This window comes from Cervus canadensis, chromosome 11, assembly GCF_019320065.1.
Source record: "Cervus canadensis isolate Bull #8, Minnesota chromosome 11, ASM1932006v1, whole genome shotgun sequence".
Lineage (NCBI taxonomy): Eukaryota > Metazoa > Chordata > Mammalia > Artiodactyla > Cervidae > Cervus > Cervus canadensis.
In genome coordinates, this window is record NC_057396.1 from 15,205,411 (window position 1) to 15,228,518 (window position 23,108).

The 23,108-nt window shown below is 40.4% G+C and overlaps 1 protein-coding gene across 2 annotated transcripts in view; it reads left to right on the forward strand.

The window, feature by feature from the left end:
- The first annotated feature begins 988 nt into the window (after nucleotides 1-988).
- Nucleotides 989-23,108, forward strand: part of CUL5 (cullin 5) — a 129,726-nt gene continuing 107,606 nt past the window's right edge. The window contains exon 1 of one of the 2 annotated variants that reach the window (XM_043481072.1): nucleotides 989-1,120. In XM_043481072.1, the coding sequence (XP_043337007.1) occupies nucleotides 1,097-1,120 (24 nt within the window). In that variant the 5' untranslated portion in view covers nucleotides 989-1,096. The remainder of the gene's footprint in view (nucleotides 1,121-23,108) is intronic. The other variant, XM_043481073.1, reaches the window with a different exon arrangement.

Below are 23,108 nucleotides of genomic sequence, written 5' to 3' on the forward strand. Positions count from 1 at the left end.
CCCCCCTATAGGGAATGCACTCCTCCCAAATATGTCCTGGCATTCTCCCTCACCGCTTTCAAGTCTTTTTGCTCAAATGCCATCTTCTCAGTGAGACCTACTTGGATCCCTCTGTTTAAAACCGCAAACTGCATCCCTCTTCTCTGCTTTATTTTACTCTATAGCTCTAACTTCTCACATATTATGTATGAATGAACAGTTCGGAAACGTGTAGAATACAATACTAGGTATATTGCAGGTTCTACATATAAATTATATTCCCTTTATTTGGCCAGTGGTTTGAGGTCTGAAGGGATAAAGCTTAGGGGTCTTAGGGTATAGGATGTTCTGTTATACCTGATCAAGCTCTTAGAGGTTATTTCAGTGCCAGGCCCTCTTGAGTAGAAATATTAATAGTTAACACGTTCGTGCATGGATTCATTGATTCATGCAAACAAATATTTCTTGGGTCCCTTAATGCACCAGGTCTTGAAGACAGCTATTACAAGCATTTCATTCCAGATAATGTCTTTTCCGTAACCTCCCCCCAGCACACGGCAGCGGAGGGAGGAAGACATATACTCCTGCCAGCAGAGGGCGTGCCCCCGCCCTCGCGGCGGGATCTCGGCCCACGAAGCTTTCAGGCTCCCACGCTCGCTCCCGAGCGCGGCCCCGCCCGCCGCGTCACGTGACGCGGCCGCCGAACCAGAGCGGCCGGTCCCAAACCGAGCTAAATTCGTTGCCAGTGGTCTCTGCGGGTGCCACCACAGGGGCTCATCTGAAGGAGTGGGGAGGCTCGTGGAGCCGATGCTTCCTCTTCCGATTTCAGGTCGGCTCCTGTTCCCTCTCACCTTTCGCCGCTGCCGTCTCCCTGAGTGTTTGCATGAGCTCTCTCGTAAGGAGAGGCCCCGGTGACCATGTAGGGAGGGAAGAGCAAGGAAGCTCCGGGAGTGAGGGACGAGGTCAGCGCTGTGTGCACGCCGGCGCCCACCACATCCACAGTGCGGGCCCGGGGGCCCCTCGGCCCAGGTGGGAAACTCGGGCCTGCAGTAGTGTGGCCTGGCACCGAGCGCCACGAAATCTCGCGCGGTCTCGCGAGAGTCTAAGTTGAAGGAACATGGCGACGTCTAATCTGTTAAAGGTAAGACCCTTGGTCCGGCTTGGACTTCTACTCCGCGAGCGGTGGGTTCAGCTCTTGGGGAATGGCTCGGTTCTGGTTTAGCGGCGAAATGGGGGTGTGTTCAGGGGTTGTCTACCGAAAGAGAAGCCGGGGAGGCAGCCGCCGAGGAGCGGAATGCGGTTCTCCGGCCTTGGGGTCGAGAGGCCCTGGTTGTCCCTCCTGCCGGTTGCCCGGTGTGTGAAAGGCCCGGCCGAGGGCTGACGGCGGACAGTGGTCTCAAAGGGCCAGCGCTGATCCGGGACCCCAGAAGAAAGGTTGTCCCGCGTCCTGACGGATCGGTCAGTTAGTGTCCTTAGGGTCTCAGATTCTTCTGAAGCGCGAGTCTTGAGACGCAGAGACAGAAAATCCCAGAAAATGTTGCTAACAGGTTTTGGCGACCGGACCCCCACCTCAGTTTCTCTTCTGTCTGCGCAGAATTCCATGTCAGACGGCAGCGCCTGCCGCCCCACTCCCTCCCTTAACTGCATACTACACCTTCCCTTCTGTTCTTCCTTTCTTGAGTTCGTATTTTTACCCTTTTTTAACTTAGGAAACTGTTCCTCAACCCCATTACAGCACACAACCAGATGACGGCAGTGGAAGCACTGCTGTTGTTTTAGGGCTTAGGAAAGTTGCCTTATCAAAGAAAACCGTTAAAATTAGTTTTATGTATTTGGGATAGCAAGGGGGATCTAGGCCCAGAGAGGCAGATTCTCTACCATGAGTTACAAAGTTTAGAGGAGAAGGAGGAAGACATGCACTAGTTTCTTCTATGGTATGTTTGTAGTAGGCAATACTTTATACCTTAAAAGTATTACTGAAATGGGGGTAGTGGATGAACTACTTCTCCCTCAAAAACCCTGTCAATTAAGCCTTCAGACAGTGTTGATAGAGAATAGAAAATATGTTAAAACTTAGCTGTAACCTCTTGTCTTCTTTAGACTACTAATACTAACTGTATTAGTCCCTCTAATTTTACTAATTTTAGAGGCAGAATGTCGTCTTTTAGAGAAGGGAATGGCAACCCACTCCAGTGTCCTTGCCTGGAGAATTCCATGGATAGAGGACCCTGGTGGGCTACAGTCCACGGGGTCGCAGAGTGACACGACTGAGCAACTAACACACACATATACCTACCCCCACCCCCCCCAACCCGCAACTCCGCGTCTTCTTTTTAAAAGAGGGAGGGACCCAGAACTAGACCGAATTTCTGCTACTTAGGTTTTCTGCTCCATGACTTTGGGCAAGTTTCTAAATCTCTCCGTTACTGAGTTTCCTCATCAATATAATGAAACCATCAATAGCACTTGTTTCATAGGAGCTTTGTGAAGATTGAGTTGGTATATATATAATCTTAAAACAGCGACTGGATCGTAACTGGTATGCAATACACATTAATTACTACAGTTACTACTGATGTTTCTCTAAGAAAACAAGTTCATGGAAGTTGAGTAATTCTTTTATAGCAGTATAGCAAAGTTCTAATATATTAATTCAGAAAAAAACTTCAACTTGCAAAGACTCCTGTTAGGTGTATCCGTGCATTTACATAACCAATAGTGTATGTTATTAATTGAAATGTGTTTAAGAAGTAATTGTGAGTTTTTGACTACTTGATAACGTGGATATAAAGCAAAGTCTTTTTTCCTCCCAGATTTGTGTCTCAGAAAAGAGTGAGTCACTTTATTCTACTCCATACAAAGCCTTACAAAGCATTGTTTGAAGGAGATATAAGTCTGAAGCTCCTTCATTCAATACTCATAAGTCGTTACCTTGTAGAGATTATGAATCTATATGTATAGCACACACCCACCTATAAAATGAAAAAGATACCTGAATGGATAGAAATGGGTGTTTAAGACTTGGGTTAAAAAGATCGTAATTTGAGCATTTCTGTAACTCAAATAACTTTTACAAATAAAAGAAAAGTGATAATGTTTGACAAAACTGGTAAAAGTCACAGTCTCTAGTGAATATGAAAAGATGACAGATACACTGGAAAATTGTCAATAAAATTATTTAGTGAAATTTTGAAAAGGGGGAAAAAGAATTTCTCAATGTTTTATGTAGTATGATTTTAAATACAACTAACAAAATGGATATTATAAGTAGACATTTGATTCTTTTATCTGTATCACCAAAAGTTTCCTTATTCACATTGGTCAGAAAACTTTTTTTCCTTTTTTTCTCTCCTCATTGAAGTGTGTGTGTGGGGGGGGGGGGGACGGGGCGGGGATTGTCTTATATTTATGCCTTTAGAAGTAGTTAATGAAAAAGTAGGAAGTTTGTCTTGGAGAAATGGCAGGGAGACCCTTACCAGAATTCATAGGGTCATCTGAATTAAAGTCTGGAGGAGGTTGAAGGGAAGGGATGGACTGGGAGTTTGGGATGAGCAGATGCAAACTACTGTATATATAGAAAATAGAACAGATGAACAACAAGGTGCTACTTACTGTATGGCACAGGGAACTATATTTAATATGCTGTGCTAAACCACAGTGGAAAAGAACATTGAAAAGATTGTATGTATGTATAACTGAGTCACTTTGCTGTACAGCAGAAATTAACACAGCATTGTAAGTAAACTGTACTTCAATTAAAATATAAGTAGATCAATCAATAAATTCAGGTCTGGTAATACCTTGATAGTGATAGATCTGGCTAGGGAATGGCCACGTTAGCCTCATTTCCTTTTTTGACAGGTTTAATAGGCTGGTTCACTAGACAGATGCCTTGGACATGGTGCAATTAGATTTCATCAGAGCGCATTTGACAGAATTACCATGTCTTATGGTCAAAATTGAGAAGTGTGGCCTAGAAGAGAATACAGTTAGAATTTGACTATCAGGTAAGCAGGTGTATCTGAAGAATGATGAGTAATGTCATCAACCCTGAAGGGAGGCCTTTAGTGTTCTGCTGAAAAATAATGCCCTCTTCCTGTGTACCAGTAAGAAGTTAAGTTTATTGAATTTGTGGGTGAAGAGTTTGGAGGGATAGCTTATTTGTTATGAAAGATAACATGATTCAGAACTTTGTTATGAAACTTAAAAGTAAGAACCTAATGCAATAGAAACCACCTACTTTTTTCATGTTGGAATTTGATTGTATTAATAATGTATTCACTAAAGCAAGTAGACCTTTGCTGGATTTTAAAACTCTTTTGGATATACAAAGATTTTGTATATTTTATATGTATATGTATACAATATGTGTTGTATATTTTGACATATGCAATTACCAGTTGCTTGTGGGCTTGCCAGGTGGCTCAATGGTAAAGAATCCGCCTGCCAATGCAGAAGACACAAGTGCCTTGCGTTCAACCCCTGCGTTGGGAAGATCCTCTGGAGGAGGAAATGGCAACCCATTCCAGTATACTTTCCTGAACAATCCCATGAATGGAAGAGCCTGGCGGGCTACAGTCCATGGGGTCACAAAGAGTCAGACACTGACTGAAGCGACTGAGCATGCATCATGCATCTTACTCCAGATAGCCATTCAAATGTTTTTTGTTAACCCTGTTCAATTCTTAGCACATTATCTAGCTATTTGAATGCCCTTACCTTCCTTGGTCAGTATCACAGCGTTTTCTAGTTTCCCCTGTGTTCTCCTCTTTCCAGGGCACCTGCTCCATTGCGTCCTTCCGCTTGTTCTTATTCAGGTTTCATTTTCCCACCAGGACTTAGCAGCTGGTCCCCTGTTATTTTGTTTTAGTCTTCTTTATCCTCGACTCTCTTGTGTTTTTCACCAACCTCCCTTCTCTCCTTTCCCAATATAATTATTTCTCAGGGTTTAATCTTCATCATTTCTCTATTTTTGTACCTTCCTCCCTGGGCCCACCCCCCCCCCCCCGAAGTCAAAACTCCCATGATTTCACTATTTTTATCTCTTAACTCTGATCTGAGAGCTAGACCAAAACACAGTGCTGACTGTATCAGTTTCTTGCTTATATACCTTTGATAGTTCAAATTCTTTGAGATCTTTCTAGTGAGGTCTTCTCCCTAATATCTCTCTCCTCCTCCTTCCCCTCTCTCCACCTTCCTCCCACATGTGCATGCACTTGCAGGTGCATACACATACATTCTTTCCCTCCCTCCTTGCTGCTTACTTTTTGGTTTATTATTGTGCCAGTCTTCAAGACTCTTTATGTTTGCTGTTTCTTGTGTTAGGAATATCTGCCCACCGCCACCCCCCACCCAACAACCTGTTAAAATCCTATTTAAGTCATCAAGACTCAGCCCAGATACCTCCTTTTTTTCTGAGAGCTCTCATTTGGAATTAGTTGTTGCCTACTCTGCATAGCACTGCATCAGTATCTTCGAGCACTTACATGTTGCCTTTTATGTTAGTTACAGGATCTCTTTGCATATCTTAACTCCCTTTCTGGATTGTAAGCACTACTAGTTTAGGGACTTTATAATTTGTTGATGCTTTAACCATTTAGTGTGGTGATTATTCATGGTTCAGTTCAGTTGCTCAGTTGTGTCTGACTCTTTGCAACTCCATGGACTGCAGCATACCAGGCCTCCCTGTCCATCACCAATTTCTGGAGTTTCCTCAAACTCATGTCCATTGAGTCGGTGATGCCATCCAACCATCTCATCCTCTGTTGTCCCCTTCTCCTCCTGCCTTCAATCTTTCCCAGCATCAAGGTCTTTTCAAATGAGTCAGCTCTTTGCATCAGGTGGCCAAAGTATTGGAGTTTCAGCTTCAGCATCAGTCCTTCCAATGAATAGTCAGGACTGATTTCCTTTAGGATGGACTAGTTGGATCTCCTTGCAGTCCAAGGGACTCTGAAGAGTCTTCTCCAACACCATAGTTCAAAAACATCAATTCTTCGGCGCTCAGCTTTCCTTATAGTCCAACTCTCACATACATATACGACTGCTGGAAAAACCAGTCTTGACTAGACAGACCTTTGTTGGCAAAGTAATGTCTCTGTTTTTTAACATGCTGTCTAGGTTGGTCATAACTTTCCTTCCAAGGAATAAGCTTCTTTTTTATTTCATGGCTGTAGTCACCATCTGCAGTGATTTTGGAGCCCAGAAAAATAAAGTTTGCCACTATTTCCACTGTTTCCTCATCTATTTGCCATGAAGTGATGGGACCGGATGCCATGATCTTAGTTTTCTGAATGTTAAGCTCTAAGCCAACTTAATCATGGAAGGTGCTCCATAAATGAGTTACAGTTGACTGAAAAGAGAAGTCCAGTGCAGTATCCATGCATTGTAGATGCTCAGTAAATGAGCGTTGGTTGGTTAAAGGGAGGAATTTCTGACTTTATTTCCTTCTAATTAGATCTGGAGAGAGGGGGAGAGAAGGGAGTAGAAGTGTAAAACCAACCCACAGGACAGTCCAAGCTTACAAGTGAAATGTGAAGCACTACTTTTTTCAGTGGAAACCTTTTTACTCTTTGAGAGGAAAGAAAATGGAAATACAAAAGAGTGGTTCAAAGTGTGTATAGAATTAATTTTTATTAAAATAATTTTATAGACTCATGTGCAAGGTGCCAGGATATAAAGAAAATGGAAAACAGTGTCCATGCTCTTAGGGAATTGACCAGATATTAAAGGTTTTAAGGCAAGAACTTTAGAAGTGTTACCATGTGTTCGATCAGTCTCTCATAGACAGAGGAGATCACTTCTGGTGTGATGATCAAGGAAAGTTTTATTTAGAAAGCATTGGAGCTGGATTTTGAAGAAGGGTAGACTTTTTGTTGGTGATGATTAGGGGAAACTTTGGTAGAACATGCTTGGCAAAGAATATGAGTGTGATACCCAGATTTGAATAATGTCAGTGAATGTGATTAAGATACACAACTGGAATTCTTTTTAATGTCTATTTAAACATAAATGAGAGCCTCATTTAGAACCTCACTTTTCATTGGGTTGATGGAAATTGCCCTTTTGAATGAGCATCTAAGGGGAATGTGATCCTTAGGGCCACGTCCTTCACTCCAGTGGCCTGACCTAGAGACCTGGTTACATTTGACACTCACAGCTGAGGGAGAAAACCAGTTCAAGGGTGCATATATTGGCCATGGGTAGGGGTGGGAGTGGGAATAGAGGACTAAATCATATACTTATTATATGTGATACTTACTATAAAACTGATAAATATAAGTGTGAAAATCTATCATGTTTTGTGAAAATAAGTGAGTGAGCAGTTACCGTAATCTGGAGGTGATATATTACTTAAAGCTACTCACGGGAAATGACAGTTTAAGATAAACTGTGAGAGATCCATCATTTATCAATGGATTAGAAGAGAGGAATTTTACATTGCAATGAGATTTCAAGAGGACACCAGGCATCCAGCTGGTGGACAGAGAAAAATGGAAAAGAGAGACAAAGACAGGTGTTTCTTATTAGGTATTTCGCAAGGGTCCTGGTGAACCTAGTTATATTATAGAAAGTCACGGCTCCTGCCTTGGTGTAGTGTATACAGTAAGTTGGTGCCTAATCAGTTCTGTTCACTTCAGTTCTTGTCTGACTCTTTGCGACCCCGTAGCCTGTAGCACTCCAGGCTTCCTTGTCCATCCCCACCTCTGGGAGTTTGCTCAGACTCATGTCCATTGAGTTAGTGGTGACATTCAAACCATCTCATCCTCTGTCGTCCCCTTCTCCTCCTGTCTTCAGTTTTTCCCAGCATCAGGGTCTTTTCCAATGAATCAGTTCTGTCTCTGCTTTTTAATATGCGTCTAGTTTGGTCATAACTTTTCTTCCAAGGAGCAAGCATCTTTTAATTTCATGGCTGCAGTCACCATCTGCAGTGATTTTGGAGCCCAAGAAGATAAAATCTGTCCCTGTTTCAATCATTTCCCCATCTATTTGCCATGAAGTGATGGGACTGGATGCCATGATCTTAGTTTTCTGAATGTTGAGTTTTAAGCCAGCTTTTTTCACTCTTCTCTTTCACTTTCATCAAGAGGCTCTTTATCTACTCTTCACTTTCTTCCATAAGGGTGGTGTCATCTGCATATCTGAGGTTATTTATATTTCTCCCAGCAATCTTGATTCCAGCTTGTGCTTCATCCAGGCTGGCATTTCTCATGATGTACTCTGCATATAAATTAAATAAGCAGAGCGATGATATACAGCTTTGTTGTGTATTCCTTGTCCAAATTCCGTTCGCAGCTTGGAACCAATCCATTGTTCCCTGTCTGGTTCTAACTGTTGCTTCTTGACCTGCATACAGATTTCTCAGGAGGTGGGTAAGGTGGTCTGGTATTCCCATCTCTTTAAGAATTTTCCACAGTTTGTGTGTTCTACACAAAGGTTTTGGCGTAGTCAGAGTTCTGACAAAACGTTGTCCACTGGAGAAGGGAATGGCAAACCACTTCAGTACTCTTGCCTTGAAAACCCCATGAACGGTATGAAAAGGCAAAAAGATATAACACTGAAAAATGAACTCCCCAGGTCAATAGGTGCCCAATATGCTACTGGAGAAGAGTGGAGAAATAATTCCAGAAAGAATGAAAGGACAGAGCCAAAGCAAAAGCAATGCCCAGTTGCGGTTGTGACTGGTGCCTAATAGGCTCTGTAAAGAAACAAGTTACAGCTCAGGTTAAAATATAGATCATTATACTTGGAGTACATAAAGGTAATATCAAGGATATTTGATCTGTATAACTGGGCTTGTTCATTCCACAAATACATTAGTATCCCCTCTCTGTTGGAATTTATTTTAAGTGTCAGTAATACAGTAGTGAATATGATAGACAAGGTCCCTAGTTCTTTGGAGCTTATATTTCTAATGTGTAAATACTGACACTAAAGGAATAAGTAACATATTGGGTAGTTTCTATAGTAATGAGGTCTGTGATAAAAACAGTGTAATCAAGAGTGCTCAGAAGATGGTGCCACTATTTTGCTTCCTTATTTACAACAGAAAGTCGTTTTTCCCATAAATATAGCTTTCAGTTACATAATATTGAATTGTCCTTCCCTGCTATTTGATGACATTTCAGCCAGATCCCAGAGCTTTCTGGGTTTTTTTTCCCCAAGTACTGTTTAGGGAATTCCCTGGTGGTCCAGTGGTTAGAACCCTGTGCTTCCACTGGGAGGGGACCCTGGGTTTGACACCTGGTCAGAGAACTAAGATCCCATAAGACGAGTATTGTGACCAAAAAAAAAAGTACTGTTTAGTCTGAATTAAAATTTCATTCTCATAGCCAATCAAAGTAGCTGTTTCACTGCCTTTAGATCTTGGCTCTGGATTTGCAGAAAGGAAAAGGGAAGGGCATTTTCCTTAGGTTGGCTTGAGAAGGCCTCTCTGAGGTGACACTGACCTTGAAACCTGAATGATCTGCTTTCTAGGAAAGGTCTGAGGTGCGGTGGTGAGCTTGGCATATTTGAATAACGCCTTTAAAAGGGTGGTGTGGCTGGAACATAGTGAGAATTGCCAGTATGCAAATATGTACTGTAGTTTTGTGGTTCTTTTGGTTAATGGGGATTGCAAATGTGGTTTCAAATCACATAACTGAGAGCAATAGTGGCTTATAGACGTTATGGGAACTCACACATTCAAATAGCTAGCCTCATAATTTACATAAAAGCCCTAAAATATACAGATTTGTTTCCTTTTGAAAGTTATTAGAATGCCATCATTGGATATAATCCACATTCAATAAACTAGGAACTTGTTTTTTTGCCACACTGCGTGGCATGCAGGATCTTAGTTCCCTGACCTGGGATCGAATCCATTGCCTTTTACAGTGGAAGCAGCGAGTCCTAACCACTGGACCACCAAGGAATTCTAAACTAGGAACTTCACAGAGGGAACAAATAAAAATATTAAACAACTAAGCTCCTTGTATTGTGGTAAAAATGTTACAGGCGTGAAAGAATACGGGTGACAAAAAATAATTGCTATCAGTTGTGTGAATGTTATAATTTCTTGACTTGCTTACAGCTTCTCCTTAACTTTTCTTATATTTTTGTCATCCATGAAGATGTAGCAAGAAGACCTATAGCAATAATAATTACATTCTTTGTTTCCTTCTAAATATGCAACACTTGACATCATTATAAAATACTGTTGTAAAATTGTTTGCACAATTTGGTGGGGGTATGTATGTTTTGTTTTATATGTTGTATAGGAATTTTTGTACATTTTCAGGGCAAACTGATAGGTCAGTGTTTGTATTATTTTATTGGAAAGTAAGTGAGTAATTTAAAAATGACTCTGTTGGGACTTTGCTGGTGATCCAGTGATTAAGACTGTGCTCCCAGTACAGGGGGCTTGAATTCAGTCCCTGGTTAGGGAACTAAATCCCATATGCTGCAGCTAAGACTTCGCATGCCACAACTAAGGAACCTGAACACCACAACAAAGATGGAAGATCCTGTGTGCCGCAACTAAAAACCTGGCATAGCCAACTAAATTTTTTAAAAAATGACTCTTACTTTTAAAACATTTTGCAAACCAGTGGGGTTTTCTGTTTTTCTTGTTTACTGAAGCACTCCTACTTCTTCAGTTCAGTTCAGGCGCTCAGTCGTGTCGAACTCTTTGCGACCCCATGAATCACAGCACGCCAGGCCTCCCTGTCCATCACCAACTCCCGGAGTTTATTCAAACTCATGTCCATCAAGTCGGTAATGCCATCCAGCCATCTCATCCTCTGTCGTCCCCTTCTCCTCCTGCCCCCAATCCCTCCCAGCATCAGGGCCTTTTCAAATGAGTCAACTCTTCGCATGAGGTGGCCAAAGTATTGGAGTTTCAGCTTCAGCATCAGTCCTTCCAATGAACATGCAGGACTGATCTCCTTTAGGATGGACTGGTTGGATCTCCTTGCAGTCCAAGGGACTCTTCAAGAGTCTTCTCCAACCCCACAGTTCAAAAGCATCAATTTTTTGGTGCTCAGCTTTCTTTTTTTTTTTCACTTTTTAATTCTTAATCTTTGATATTTATTTATTTTTTTTCCATTTATTTTTATTAGTTGGAGGCTAATTACTTTACAATATTGTAGTGGTTTTTGTCATACATTGACATGAATCAGCCATGGATTTACATGTATTCCCCATCCCGATTCTCCCTCCCGCCTCCCTCTCCACCTGATCCCTCTGGGTCTTCCCAGTGCACCAGGCCTGAGCACTTGTCTCATGCATCCAACCTGGGCTGGTGATCTCTTTCACCCTAGATAATATACATGTTTCGATGCTGTTCTCTCGAAACATCCCACCCTCGCCTTCTCCCGGTGCTCAGCTTTCTTCACAGTCCAACTCATATCCATACATGACCACTGGAAAAACCATAGCCTTGACCAGATGGACCTTTGTTGGCAAAGTAATGTCTCTGCTTTTTAATATGCTATCCAGGTTGGTCATAACTTTCCTTCCAAGGAGTAAGCGTCTTTTAATTTCATGACTGCAGTCACCATCTGCACCGATTTTGGAGCCCAAAAAAATAAAGTCTGACACTGTTTCCACTGTCTCCCCATCTATTTCCCATGAGGTGATGGTTCTTAGCATGATACAAATTTTATATTTGTGCATAAGCAGTTACATATCTACTCTTTGTTGAGATTAAATAACATGGTATTGTAGTTAAACTCATTGCTTGAAAAAGCAGTTGTGAATTTCAGTAGGAGGTGTGCAGAGTTTTAAAGCGATGATATATTCTAGACAGATCTATAAAGCATCTTTCATTTCTGACCTGTAACACCTCCACCCACTCCAGGGCATTACAAAAGTTTATTTTTTCTGTAATTTATTTTCTAATGCTTGTTTGTTTGAAACAACCAACAGGGCTATAAATATGAGATTGTGGAACTTCATCGTCAGTCTGTTTTAGAACTGATTATTCTACTAGGCAGTGTTTTTCAGGTAAAGCTGAATGTATTTAGTTTGAGTCTGGACAGCCAACATGCTGTGTTAAGAGATCCTGATTCTGTGTACTGATTAGAGCTGGGAAAGGGAACTGAACCTTTGCTCACCTGTTTTTCTTTTCATCTTTGTTTTAGTGTTTTTATTCTCTGTCTTCTAATTGTTTGTGAGAAACTTTACACTGATTTTTTTCCCCCCTCAGCCCTCAGGGAGAGATCTTAAGTAAAAAGCAGTTCAGTAGTAGATAAGCTTTTATCTTATGTAAAATAAAGAAGGCAGAACACAGGAAAAAAGAATATGAAGAGTTATAACTTCAGTATTTGCTTTTATTGGACAACATCCAGAATGCATTGCCACTTAACAAACCTTCCAACTCAAATGCGTTATTCTCCTGCCATTTCTTCGGTGATGAGTGATCCCACCAGCCATTCATTAAAGTCAGAGACACTGTACTAGAAAGTGAATCACTTGAGAACCTTTCATTTATGTGTCCCAGTGACTAGCATAATTCTTCATGTACAGTAGGCACTCAGATGTTTGTTGAATGAATTAAGTGTAATAATAAATGATAAAGAACCCCAATAAGTTCAAACTCTTTCATTAGTAGTTATCTTTTCCTCCTTAAAATTAGTTGTTTGGGTTTTTAAAAATACAGGTAGCATCAGAATTTGTGTAAAAATTTTTTTTTACCTCTAAAAGAAACCTAAAAGCCTTTTTTTTCTTTTTTTTTTGGCTCCCCATTTATGGGTCAAAAGAAATGTAAAAGTTTTAAAGGGAAGCATAATGTGAAATTTTTCATTTCAGTGGAAAAAAATTAACTTTTTGGAAAATAGTGTCCTACTTCCCCACCAGGTTTAAAGAGAAATACGTCTTTTATGTATTGATGCTTTCACCTTGTGACTTCTAGATAATTGCCACTGAATTTTTATAATCATAGATTTTTTCCCCCTTCAATTTATAAGCCTGATGAGATGAAGCTAAGGGTTGAATCTGGCCCATAGTTTAGAAGTCCCACCAGTCCTCTTCCAGGAAGGATCCAGGGAGTGTTTAAGAATGTGACAGAACTAAACTGCTTGGACTTGACCCCTTGCTCTGCACTTGGTGCTTGTAACCTGAGGGAAGTGATCTAACCCAATCTCAGGTTACAGTGTATAGTTTTCTCACCTCTAAATGTCACCTAACACATAGGGTAGTTGTAAAAATTAAATGAATTAATATTTGTAAGTATTCAGAATCCAACACATGATTAGCAATCAGATATTTAAAGTAAAATGATCACAGTGATGGGAGTGATCTATATTGAAGTTAAATGATAGAGGGTAAAAATGGCTGAACTCATATTTTTTCCCACAGATCTTAGATAGATGGGGAAACAGTGGCTGACTTTATCTTTTTGGGCTCCTTAATCAGTGCAGATGGTGATTGCAGCCGTGAAATTAAAAGGTGCTTACTTCTTGGACGGAAAGTTATGACCAACCTAGACAGCATATTAAAAAGCAGAGACATTACTTTTGTCAACAAGGTCTGTCTAGTCAAGACTATGGTTTTTCCAGTAGTCATGTATGGATGTGAGAGTTGGACTATAAAGAAAGCTGAGTGCAGAAGAATTGATGCTTTTGAACTGTGGTGTTGGAGAAGACTCTTGAGAGTCCCTTGGACTGCAAAGAGATCCAACCAGTCCATCCTAAAGAAAATCAGTCCTGAATATTCATTGGAAGGACTGATGTTGAAGCTGAAACTCCAGTATTTTGACCTGATGGGAAGAACTGACTCATTTGAAAAGACCCTGATTTGGGAAAGATTGAAGGCAGGAAGAGAAGGGGACGACAGAGGATGAGTGGTTAGATGGCATCACTGACTCAATGGACATGAGTTTGGGCAAATTCCGGGAGTTGGTGATGGATAGGGAGGCCTGGCATACTGTGGTTCATGGGGTCGCAACGAGTCAGACACAACTGAGCGACTGAACTGAACTAAATGTTTGAGCTACCCGTGGAAATGTAAAGGAAACTATTTGAAGGTAAAAGGAAATGCTCGTTTGTACCACATTTATCACAAATACAAGATTTATTGGCTTGTATAGCCACATGCCTTATATTCGTTGTTTTATTTATTTGGTTGTGTGAAGTCTTAGTTGTGGCATGCGGGATCTAGATCCCTGAGCAGGGATCAAGCCCGGGCCCCTGCAACTGGGAGTATGGGGTCTTGGCTACTGGACCACCAGGGAAATTTTTTTCATTCCAGTTTCAAGCACCATACTGTTTTTCTAACTCAGTCTAGTGCCCCTGTTCTGATAATTCAACTCTACTACAGTCTCCAACTCACTGATTCTGCCTTATCGTTTAATGTCTTAAGTCTGTGGGTTTATAGTTTTCACCAAATTAGGAAACATTTTGCCCTTTATTTCTTCGAATATTCTCTGTACCCCAAGATTCCGGTTATATGTAGGTGAGGTCATTTGAGGTTGTCTCACAGCTCACTGATACTCTTTTCATTTTTAATTTTATTTATTTATTGAAGTATAGTTGATTTACCGTGTTGCTTTAGTTACAGGTGATTCAGTTACACACACACGCACACACACACACACACACATATATATTCTTTTTCAGATTCTTTTCCCTTATAGGTTACAAAATATTCAGTATAATTTCTTGTACTATAAAGTAGGTCCTTGTTGGTATCTGTTTTATTTATAGTAAGTGTGTATATGTTAATCCCAGATTCCTAATTTATCCTCCCTGATACTTTTTTGAATACATCTTTTGTTTCTGTGATGTTCATGCTTTCTACTATCTTATTGTAAATGTGTTGAGTACATGTATAATAGCTGGTTTAGCATCACTGTCTACTAAAACTGTCATCCACGCCATTTCAGGATCAGGTTCTGTGGTTTGGTTTTTCTCCTGATCATGGGTTTCTATTTCCCTGCTTCTTTGTCTGCTTGATAGTTTTTTTTAAACTTTTTTTTTATATCAGAGTAGGTGGCTCAGTGGTAAAGAATCGCCTGCCAGTGCAGGAGAAACAGGAGATGCATGTTCAGTTCCCGAGTTGGGAAGATCCCCTGGAGGAGGAAATGGCAACCCACTCCAGTATTCTTGCCTGGACAGTTCCATGGACAGAGGAGCCTGGAGGGCTACAGTCCGTCCATAGCCAGTTAACGATGTTGTGACAGTTACAGCAGCAAAGGGACTCAGACATATGTGTACATGTATCCATTCCCCCCCCATACTCCCCTCCCATCCAGGCTGCTACATAACATTGACCTGCTTAATTATTTTTGATTGGATTCCAGACATTGTGAGTTTTATGTTATAGGACCTGGAGTTTTAAAATTTCCTTTGAATATTTTTAGATTTGGCTGTGACATAGTTAAGTTACTTGAAATCAGTTTGATCTTTCTGAAGCTTGCTTTTATTGATGAGTTTTATTAGAGTGGGTCTGAACAACACTGAAGGTAGGGCTACGTTGGTATCATTATAGATGCAATACTTTTCTGAAGACTGTTGGATACCTCACATGTTAAGGAGTGTTTCCACTCTGGCTGATGGAAATGTGACCTATTACTAGGCCTGTGTGGACTCTGGCGATTGTTCTGTTTCTTTCAAACAGTTGTTTCCCCCGACTCCAATAGTTTTCTCACTCACATGTGTAGGTCAATATTTAATAGTCAGAGGCTTGAAGGGACTCCTCTACATATCTCCAGAGCCCCCTGTCTGTTCAGTTCTTTTTTCTCATACTCTGTACCACACATTTTCGTCACTTTGGCCTCCCCAAACTTCTGGACTCTGTCTCCTAATCTTAGTGAAACCGCCAGGCTATTTGGGTTCCCTCTGGTTATGCTCAGTCCTGAAAACTCTACTCATAGGTAGCATGCTTGGGCATTTGTAGGGCTCAGCCCCATTTGTGTACCTTTTTAGGAAATACTGTCCTGTATTGCCCTTTGGCTTTCCAGTCGTTTAGGCAGGAGGGGAAGTCTGGCATCCCAGACTTGTTATTGCATCCTGGTTGGAAACACACGTCTCTGTCTTTCATCATCTTGTTGTCCTTTCTCTTCCCCTTACCTTCCTAGTCTAAGTTTTTTATTCAGTCATTATAATCACTCCCTGAAATACACTTTGACTCCTTAGCTCCTCTCTCGTTTCACTGGGGAAAACCACACCCTGGTTCAATCCGTTTCTTCACCTTTCAGTGCCAGCCTCTATGCAGTTGAATGTTGCAGGAGTAAAAGATCTACACCTGCTACTTGCACTTTAAATTCGTAACCACAAACTATAATAGAGCCCAATCACACTACACTTCCATAGTCATTTATTCTTCCACTTCCCTAGATGTCTATTTCATGTCTTTCCTGTCAGGCCTTTGGCATCTCCCCCATCTTTCAAATTGTGGTGCTGGAAAAGTCTTGAGAGTTCCTTGGACTGCAAGATCAAAACTGTCAATCCTAAAGAAAACCAGCCCTGAATATTCATTGGAAGGGCTGTTGCTGAAGCTCAAGCTCCAGTACTTTGGCCACCTACTGCAAAGAGCCAACTCATTGGAAAAGACCATGATGCTGGGAAAGATTGAAGGCAAAAGGCGAGGGGGGTGGCAGAGGATGAGATGGTTATATAGCATCACTGACTCAATGGACATGAATTTGAGCAAACTCGGGGAGATAGTAGAGGACAGAGAAGCCTGGCATGCTGCAGTCCATGGGATCGCAAACAGTCAGACACAGCTTAGTGACTGAACAACAAAAAGTCAGTTTACAGAGTACCACCCTCTTTATTTACTTGCCACCTCTCTTGTTGCTTTCTTTTTCCTTTCCTAGCTCTTACTCTTCTCCCCAACTCTTAATATTAGGTACATAAGGACTCAGGCCTGGTTCTTTATATTTATTCCCTTTGTGGTCTCATCCAGTAGCAAATTTTAAAAACCTTCTGTTTTTAAATGTACTCTGATGACTTTCAAATTTTTATTTGCTGGTTTGATCTTTCTTTTATTCTTTTTTTTTTTTAATTTTTTTATTTTTTATTAGTTGGAGGCTAATTACTTCACATGATCTTTCTTTTAAATTCTAGATTTGCTTATTGAGCTGCCTAGTCAGCATCTTCAAAAGACTGTTTGATAGACATGTCAAATGTAACTGTCTGAAGCTGAACTCCTGAGCTTTCCTTCTTAAGCCTGTTATATCTGCAGTCTTTTCCATTTCAGTTGATGGCAGTGCCATACTTCTTGGACATGTCAAACCACAAAACTAAAACAGTTTAGTAAAGAGTTTGATGTCCTTCAGTCAAAGGAAAATAATCAGTGGATTAGAATAGTAGAGTTCCTAACAAGCAGTGGAGTACTCTTCCTGAAGGATTTTTATGGAGTAGCAAGTTTTATATAACGTTAGAAGGGGTAGTACAGAAACAAGGCATGATTGACTAGGAGGTCAGGGATTTCATTTTGAGGTTAACTGGTGCTATTTTTTTTTACATAAGTTTAGCTAGATAAAGCTGAGTTGAAGGATTGTGATTGGCATTATGTTTTCTTGACTGTGAGATGTTTACCATATGTGCAGGCTGATTTAGGTTTAGATTTTTGATGTGGTCTAGGCCAATAGAGTGGCCTCCCATTTTGTGGGTCCCAATATACAAATTTATCAGACAAAAGCCTTAGTCATGCTTTCTTTCTTTCTCTCATCTCAGATATTTGCAGTCAGGAAATCTTGTTAGCACTACCTTTAAAACAGATACAGATCTAACTGCTACTCCCCACCTCCACTGCTGCCACCCTGGTCCGTATCACTGAGATTTCTAACCTTGCCTCCTACACACAGCTGTAACGCTTGCCCCTTATAATGTATTCTCAACATAGCAATCAGGAGATTTAAAAATATAAATCAATTTGTGTCACTTCTTGCTCAGAATCTTTAATGGCTCCCCATCTCACTTACAATAGAAGCCAAACTTTTTACAATGGCCTTCCAGACCCTATAAGATCCAGCTGTGTGTTGCTTCTCTGACTTCATCCACTCTCTCCTCTGTCCTTACTTTTCTCTACCTTGAATATATCAGACCTGCTTCTACTGTGGGATCCTTGCAATGGTTGCTTTCTCTGCCTGGAAAATTCTTCTAGTTATCCCCCATCGGCTTCTCCATGATCCATCTTTGTGTTTGAGAAGAAGAGTGCCTCTGAGGGAATTAGTTGTGTTGTAAGAAATGAAGGATAGAGGGACTGGGTTTTGGCAAATGTTGAAATCCTGTTGGTAAAAAAGAGCCAGTGGGTGAGAGAATCCTAGACTTAGTAGCTATTCTGAGTGTAATGAAGAATGAAAGCAGAAGAGACTTGTGGCACATCAGTAAAGGTGAGGCAGCCTTTCATTAGCCATTGGAAACATTCGTAAATCAGAGTTCATAGTTTGAAGGTGTCTTTGCTTATTAATATCTTTCATAGATAGTAGGTTTGGTGTCTGATGCTTAACTGTGATTTAATGATGTGCTCTTCAGTTTGACAGAGAATAGGTCAAGGAACTACTTGAGCATCATTTTTGGAATCTACTATAAAAGCTTGATAGGAAAATTCAATTATTTAATTCCTCCTTTAACTGGGTATTAGAGGAAAATGTTTCTGTAGTTAATCTTGTATGTTTCATCAAATAGGAGACTGTTTACTGTCTTTTTGCTGATAGATTTTCCTGTCATTTTGTGATAGCTGATAGATTTCAGAGCCTAACCAGTGTTTTATCTCAGATAGCTGTTTAGTCTTCTAAACCTTTTTGATGTTTAATTGCAGGATTTCTACTGTGTTTCATTTTATAAGTTGCCAGAATTGCCTATGAAAATAGACTTAGTTGACATTATAAAATACTCTCTTTAGGGTATAATGAGTCTTCACGTCATAGTCAAGAAAAGATTTACAGTCCTTTCTGTGGTTCTTCCATATTTGTTTATTTGCCCACCCTTCCCTCAGAGGGAAGAGTAAATGAAGAAAATGGTTATAGGAAACTAATAACAGAAAAAATGAAGCCAGCCATAAGATTGGTACACAAAATATATACCATAGAATCACAAATCTGACTGAATTTCTCATTAACCAGTACTAAGAAGAGCCATCTGGACATCACCAGATGGTCAACACCGAAATCAGATTGATTATATTCTTTCATGCCAAAGATGGAGAAGCTCTATACAGTTAGCAAAAACAAGACCGGGAGCTGACTGTGGCTCAGATCATGAACTCCTTATTGCCAAATTCAGACTTAAATTGAAGAAAGTAGGGAAAACCACAAGACCATTCAGTTATGACCTAAATCAAATCCCTTATGATTATACAGTGGAAGTGACAAATAGATTCAGGGGACTAGATCTGATAGAGTGCCTGATGAACTACGGACAGAGGTTCATGACATTATACAGGAGACAGGGAGCAAGACCATCCCCATGGAAAAGAAATGCAAAAAAGCAAAATGACTGTCTGAGGAAGCCTTACAAATAGCTGTGAAAAGAAGAGAAGCGAAAAGCAAAGGAGAAAAGGAAAGATATTCCCATTTGAATGCAGAGTTCCAAAGAATAACAAGGAGAGATAAGAAAGCCTTCCTCAGTGATCAAAGAAATAGAGGAAAACAACAGAATGGGAAAGACTAGCGATCTCTTTAAGAAAATTAGAGATACCAAGGGAACATTTCATGCAAAGATGAGCACAATAAAGGACAGAAATGGTATGGACCTAACAGAAGCAGAAGATATTAAGAAGAGGTGGCAAGAATACACAGAAGAACTGTACAAAAAAGATCTTCATGACCCAGATAATCATGATGGTGTGATCACTCACCTAGAGCCAGACATCCTTGAATGTGAAGTCAAGTGGGCCTTAGGAAGCATCACTACAAACAAAGCTAGTGGAGGTGATGGAATTCCAGTTGAGCTATTTCAAATCCTGAAAGATGATGATGTGAAAGTGCTGCACTCAATATGCCAGCAAATTTGGAAAACTCAGCAGTGGCCACAGGACTGGAAAGGTCAGTTTCCATTCCAATCCCAAAGAAAGGCAATGCCAAAGAATGCTCAAACTACCGCACAATTGCATTCATCTCACACACTAGTAAAGTAATGCTGAAAATTCTCCAAGCCAGGCTTCAGCAATCATGAACTGCGAACTTCCAGATGTTCAAGGTGGTTTTAGAAAAGGTAGAGGAACCAGAGATCAAATTGCCAACATCCGCTGGATCATCAAAAAAGCAAGAGAGTTCCAGAAAAACATCTATCTCTGCTTTATTGACTATGCCAAAGCCTTTGACTGTGTGGATCACAATAAACTGTGGAAAATTCTGAAAGAGATGGGAATACCACACCACTTATCCTGCCTCTTGAGAAACCTATATGCAGATCAGGAAGCAACAGTTAGAACTGGACATGGAACAGCAGACTGGTTCCAAATAGGAAAAGGAGTACATCAAGGCTGTATATTGTCACCCTACTTATTTAACTTCTATGCAGAGTACATCATGAGAAATGCTGGGCTGGAAGAAGCACAAGCTGGAATCAAGACTGCCGGGAGAAATATCAATAACTTCAGATATGCAGATGACACCACCCTTATGGCAGAGAGTGAAGAGGAACTGAAAAGCCTCTTGATGAAAGTGAAAGAGGAGAGTGAAAAAGTTGGGTTAAAGCTTAACATTCAGAAAACTAAGATCATGGCATCTGGTCCCATCACCTCATGGCAAATAGATGGGGAGACAGTGGAAACAGTGTCAGACTTCTTTTTTTTGGTCTCCAAAATCACTGCAGATGGTGACTGCAGCCATGAAATTAAAAGATGCTTACTCCTTGGAAGGAAAGTTATGACCAACCTAGATAGAATATTAAAAAGCAGAGACATTACTTTGCCAACAAAGGTCCATCTGGTCAAGGCTATGGTTTTTCCAGTGTTCATGTATGGATGTGAGAGTTGGACTGTGAAGAAAGCTGAGCAATGAAGAATTGATGCTTTTGAACTGTGGTGTTGGAGAAGACTCTTGAGAGTCCCTTGGACTTCAAGGAGATCCAACCAGTCCATCCTAAAGGAGATTAGTCCTGGGTGTTCATTGGAAAGACTGATGCTGAAGCTGAAACTCCAGTACTTTGGCCACCTTATGCAAAGAGTTGACTCATTTGAAAAGGCCCTGATGTTGGGAGGGATTGGGGGTGGGAGGAGAAGGGGGACGACAGAGGATGAGATGGCTGGATGGCATCACCTATTCGATTGACATGAGTTTGGGTAAACTCCGGGAGTTGGTGATGGACAGGGAGGCCTGGTGTGCTGCGATTCATGGAGTCACAGAGAGTTGGACATGACTGAGCGACTGAGCTGAACTTAACTGAAGAAGAGCAAAGTTACCTACATGATTCACTTAATCCATAAGGTAAAAACAAAGTAGTTGTTCAGGGAAGCAAAGCTAATCCCAGTAGTAATTTTTGAGTATCTCCTGGGTCTTTATAAGATTACTTTGTGATAAAAGTAGGTACCTGGGGTGAGACAGTACAGTTACTTTTAGGATCAACTGTGTTGATGTAAGAAGTAGTATCATTTGCTTTCACAAAAGTTAAATGTTAGTAGTTCTTAATCTTTTTGGGGTCATAGACTTTGTAATGTTTTTATGTAGTTTTATCATGAATTTGGTAAACATGTAAATGCTAAACTCAAGAGATTTCTGATCCAGCAAGTCTGTAATAGGTTTTATAAATATTTGTGTAATCACCACTCTATATGATCCTGGTGTAAATTCTTTTCAGACCATATGTTTAAAAACTGCTTCTGAAATATAATTTCAGGGAGTTTGAAGATTCCATTCAGTGCATGGATCTTATCTGATACAAGGGAGCAACATTCTCAACAAATGTATAGTAAAATCAATAGTAAATTCATAAGGGTGTTTGGTGCTGCCATATTAGAAAAGTAATGATTTTTGTTGAAATTTATTGATTAAACCACATCATATGGGCATAGTTAACTTGAAAATGAAAATTATTCATTACTAACACATGTGGAGTGTCCCCCCCCCCGTTTTAATAATGAATTGATTTTTTTCCCCTTAATATTGAACCACTTTCACATTATTGGAATAAACATGTATGATTATGAGGTATTATTTCTTTCATATGCCACTTATTTAATTTACTAATATTTTTAAGAGTTTTGCATCTATATTTTTAAATTAGATTGGTGTAGAGTTACCATTTCTTGTTCTTGTCTCACAAGTTTAGTGTCAAGGTTTTGTAAGCATTATAGAATGAGATGGGTATCTTTCTGGGTTTTTTTTTTTCCTTCCTCAACTTTAAGAGTTTATTTGGATTTTCAGTGTACTTTTTGTGAGGAGTTTAGGGCACAGTCTCTAAACACAAGACCACCCTCGCTTATGACACTAGCTGCAAATTTGGGAGATTCCCAAAATACTGAGACTCAATAATTTGTTAGAGATATTCATAAATCTGTGAAAATACTCAGTAAGATATTACTGAAAATTGCTCTGCTGATGGTTATGGTTTATTAAGGGCCTTTTTTTCAGCTAAAGGAAGAAACATATAGGTTGGTGTCCAGGAGGGTCAAAAACAGAGCTTCCCTTGTCCTCTCTGGTGTTGTCAGGTCACATTTCTCTCCTTCCCTCATTAAATGCAGGGCATATAAGTACTGCCAGCAGAGAAGCTCACCTAAACTTTGGTGTCCAAAATTTTTATTAAGGCTTCATCATGTAGGCATTGCTCATGTGGGTAATCTCAGTCTCCAAGTTGACCCCAAATCGCAATGACCCCAAAATCTTATTGTTGGTGTTTCTGGATTGACCAGCTACAACCCTAAAACTATATGGGTTTACCAGTTCCCTCCCTAAATCACATTGCTAAATTATCCAGTATGACTCAAGGCCCCCAGGGATTGTCTTATCACAACATTCCCAGGACTCAGGGTTGCTACTTACTAGAAGCCAAGGGCAAAGGCCAGACCTGCTCTTTGGAGAAGGCCAAATTCATCAATCACTATACCCTTTCTTGTAACCTTTTTAGTTTCCTCTTATGGTGAGTTCTTCAGTGATTCCTTGATAGCAGATTAAGTTATAGGGATTCCATTATGGAAATCTGATTCTTTTAAATTTCTCTGGTTGTCTCTTATGAGATAAAAATAACACACTTCTGATTTAACTG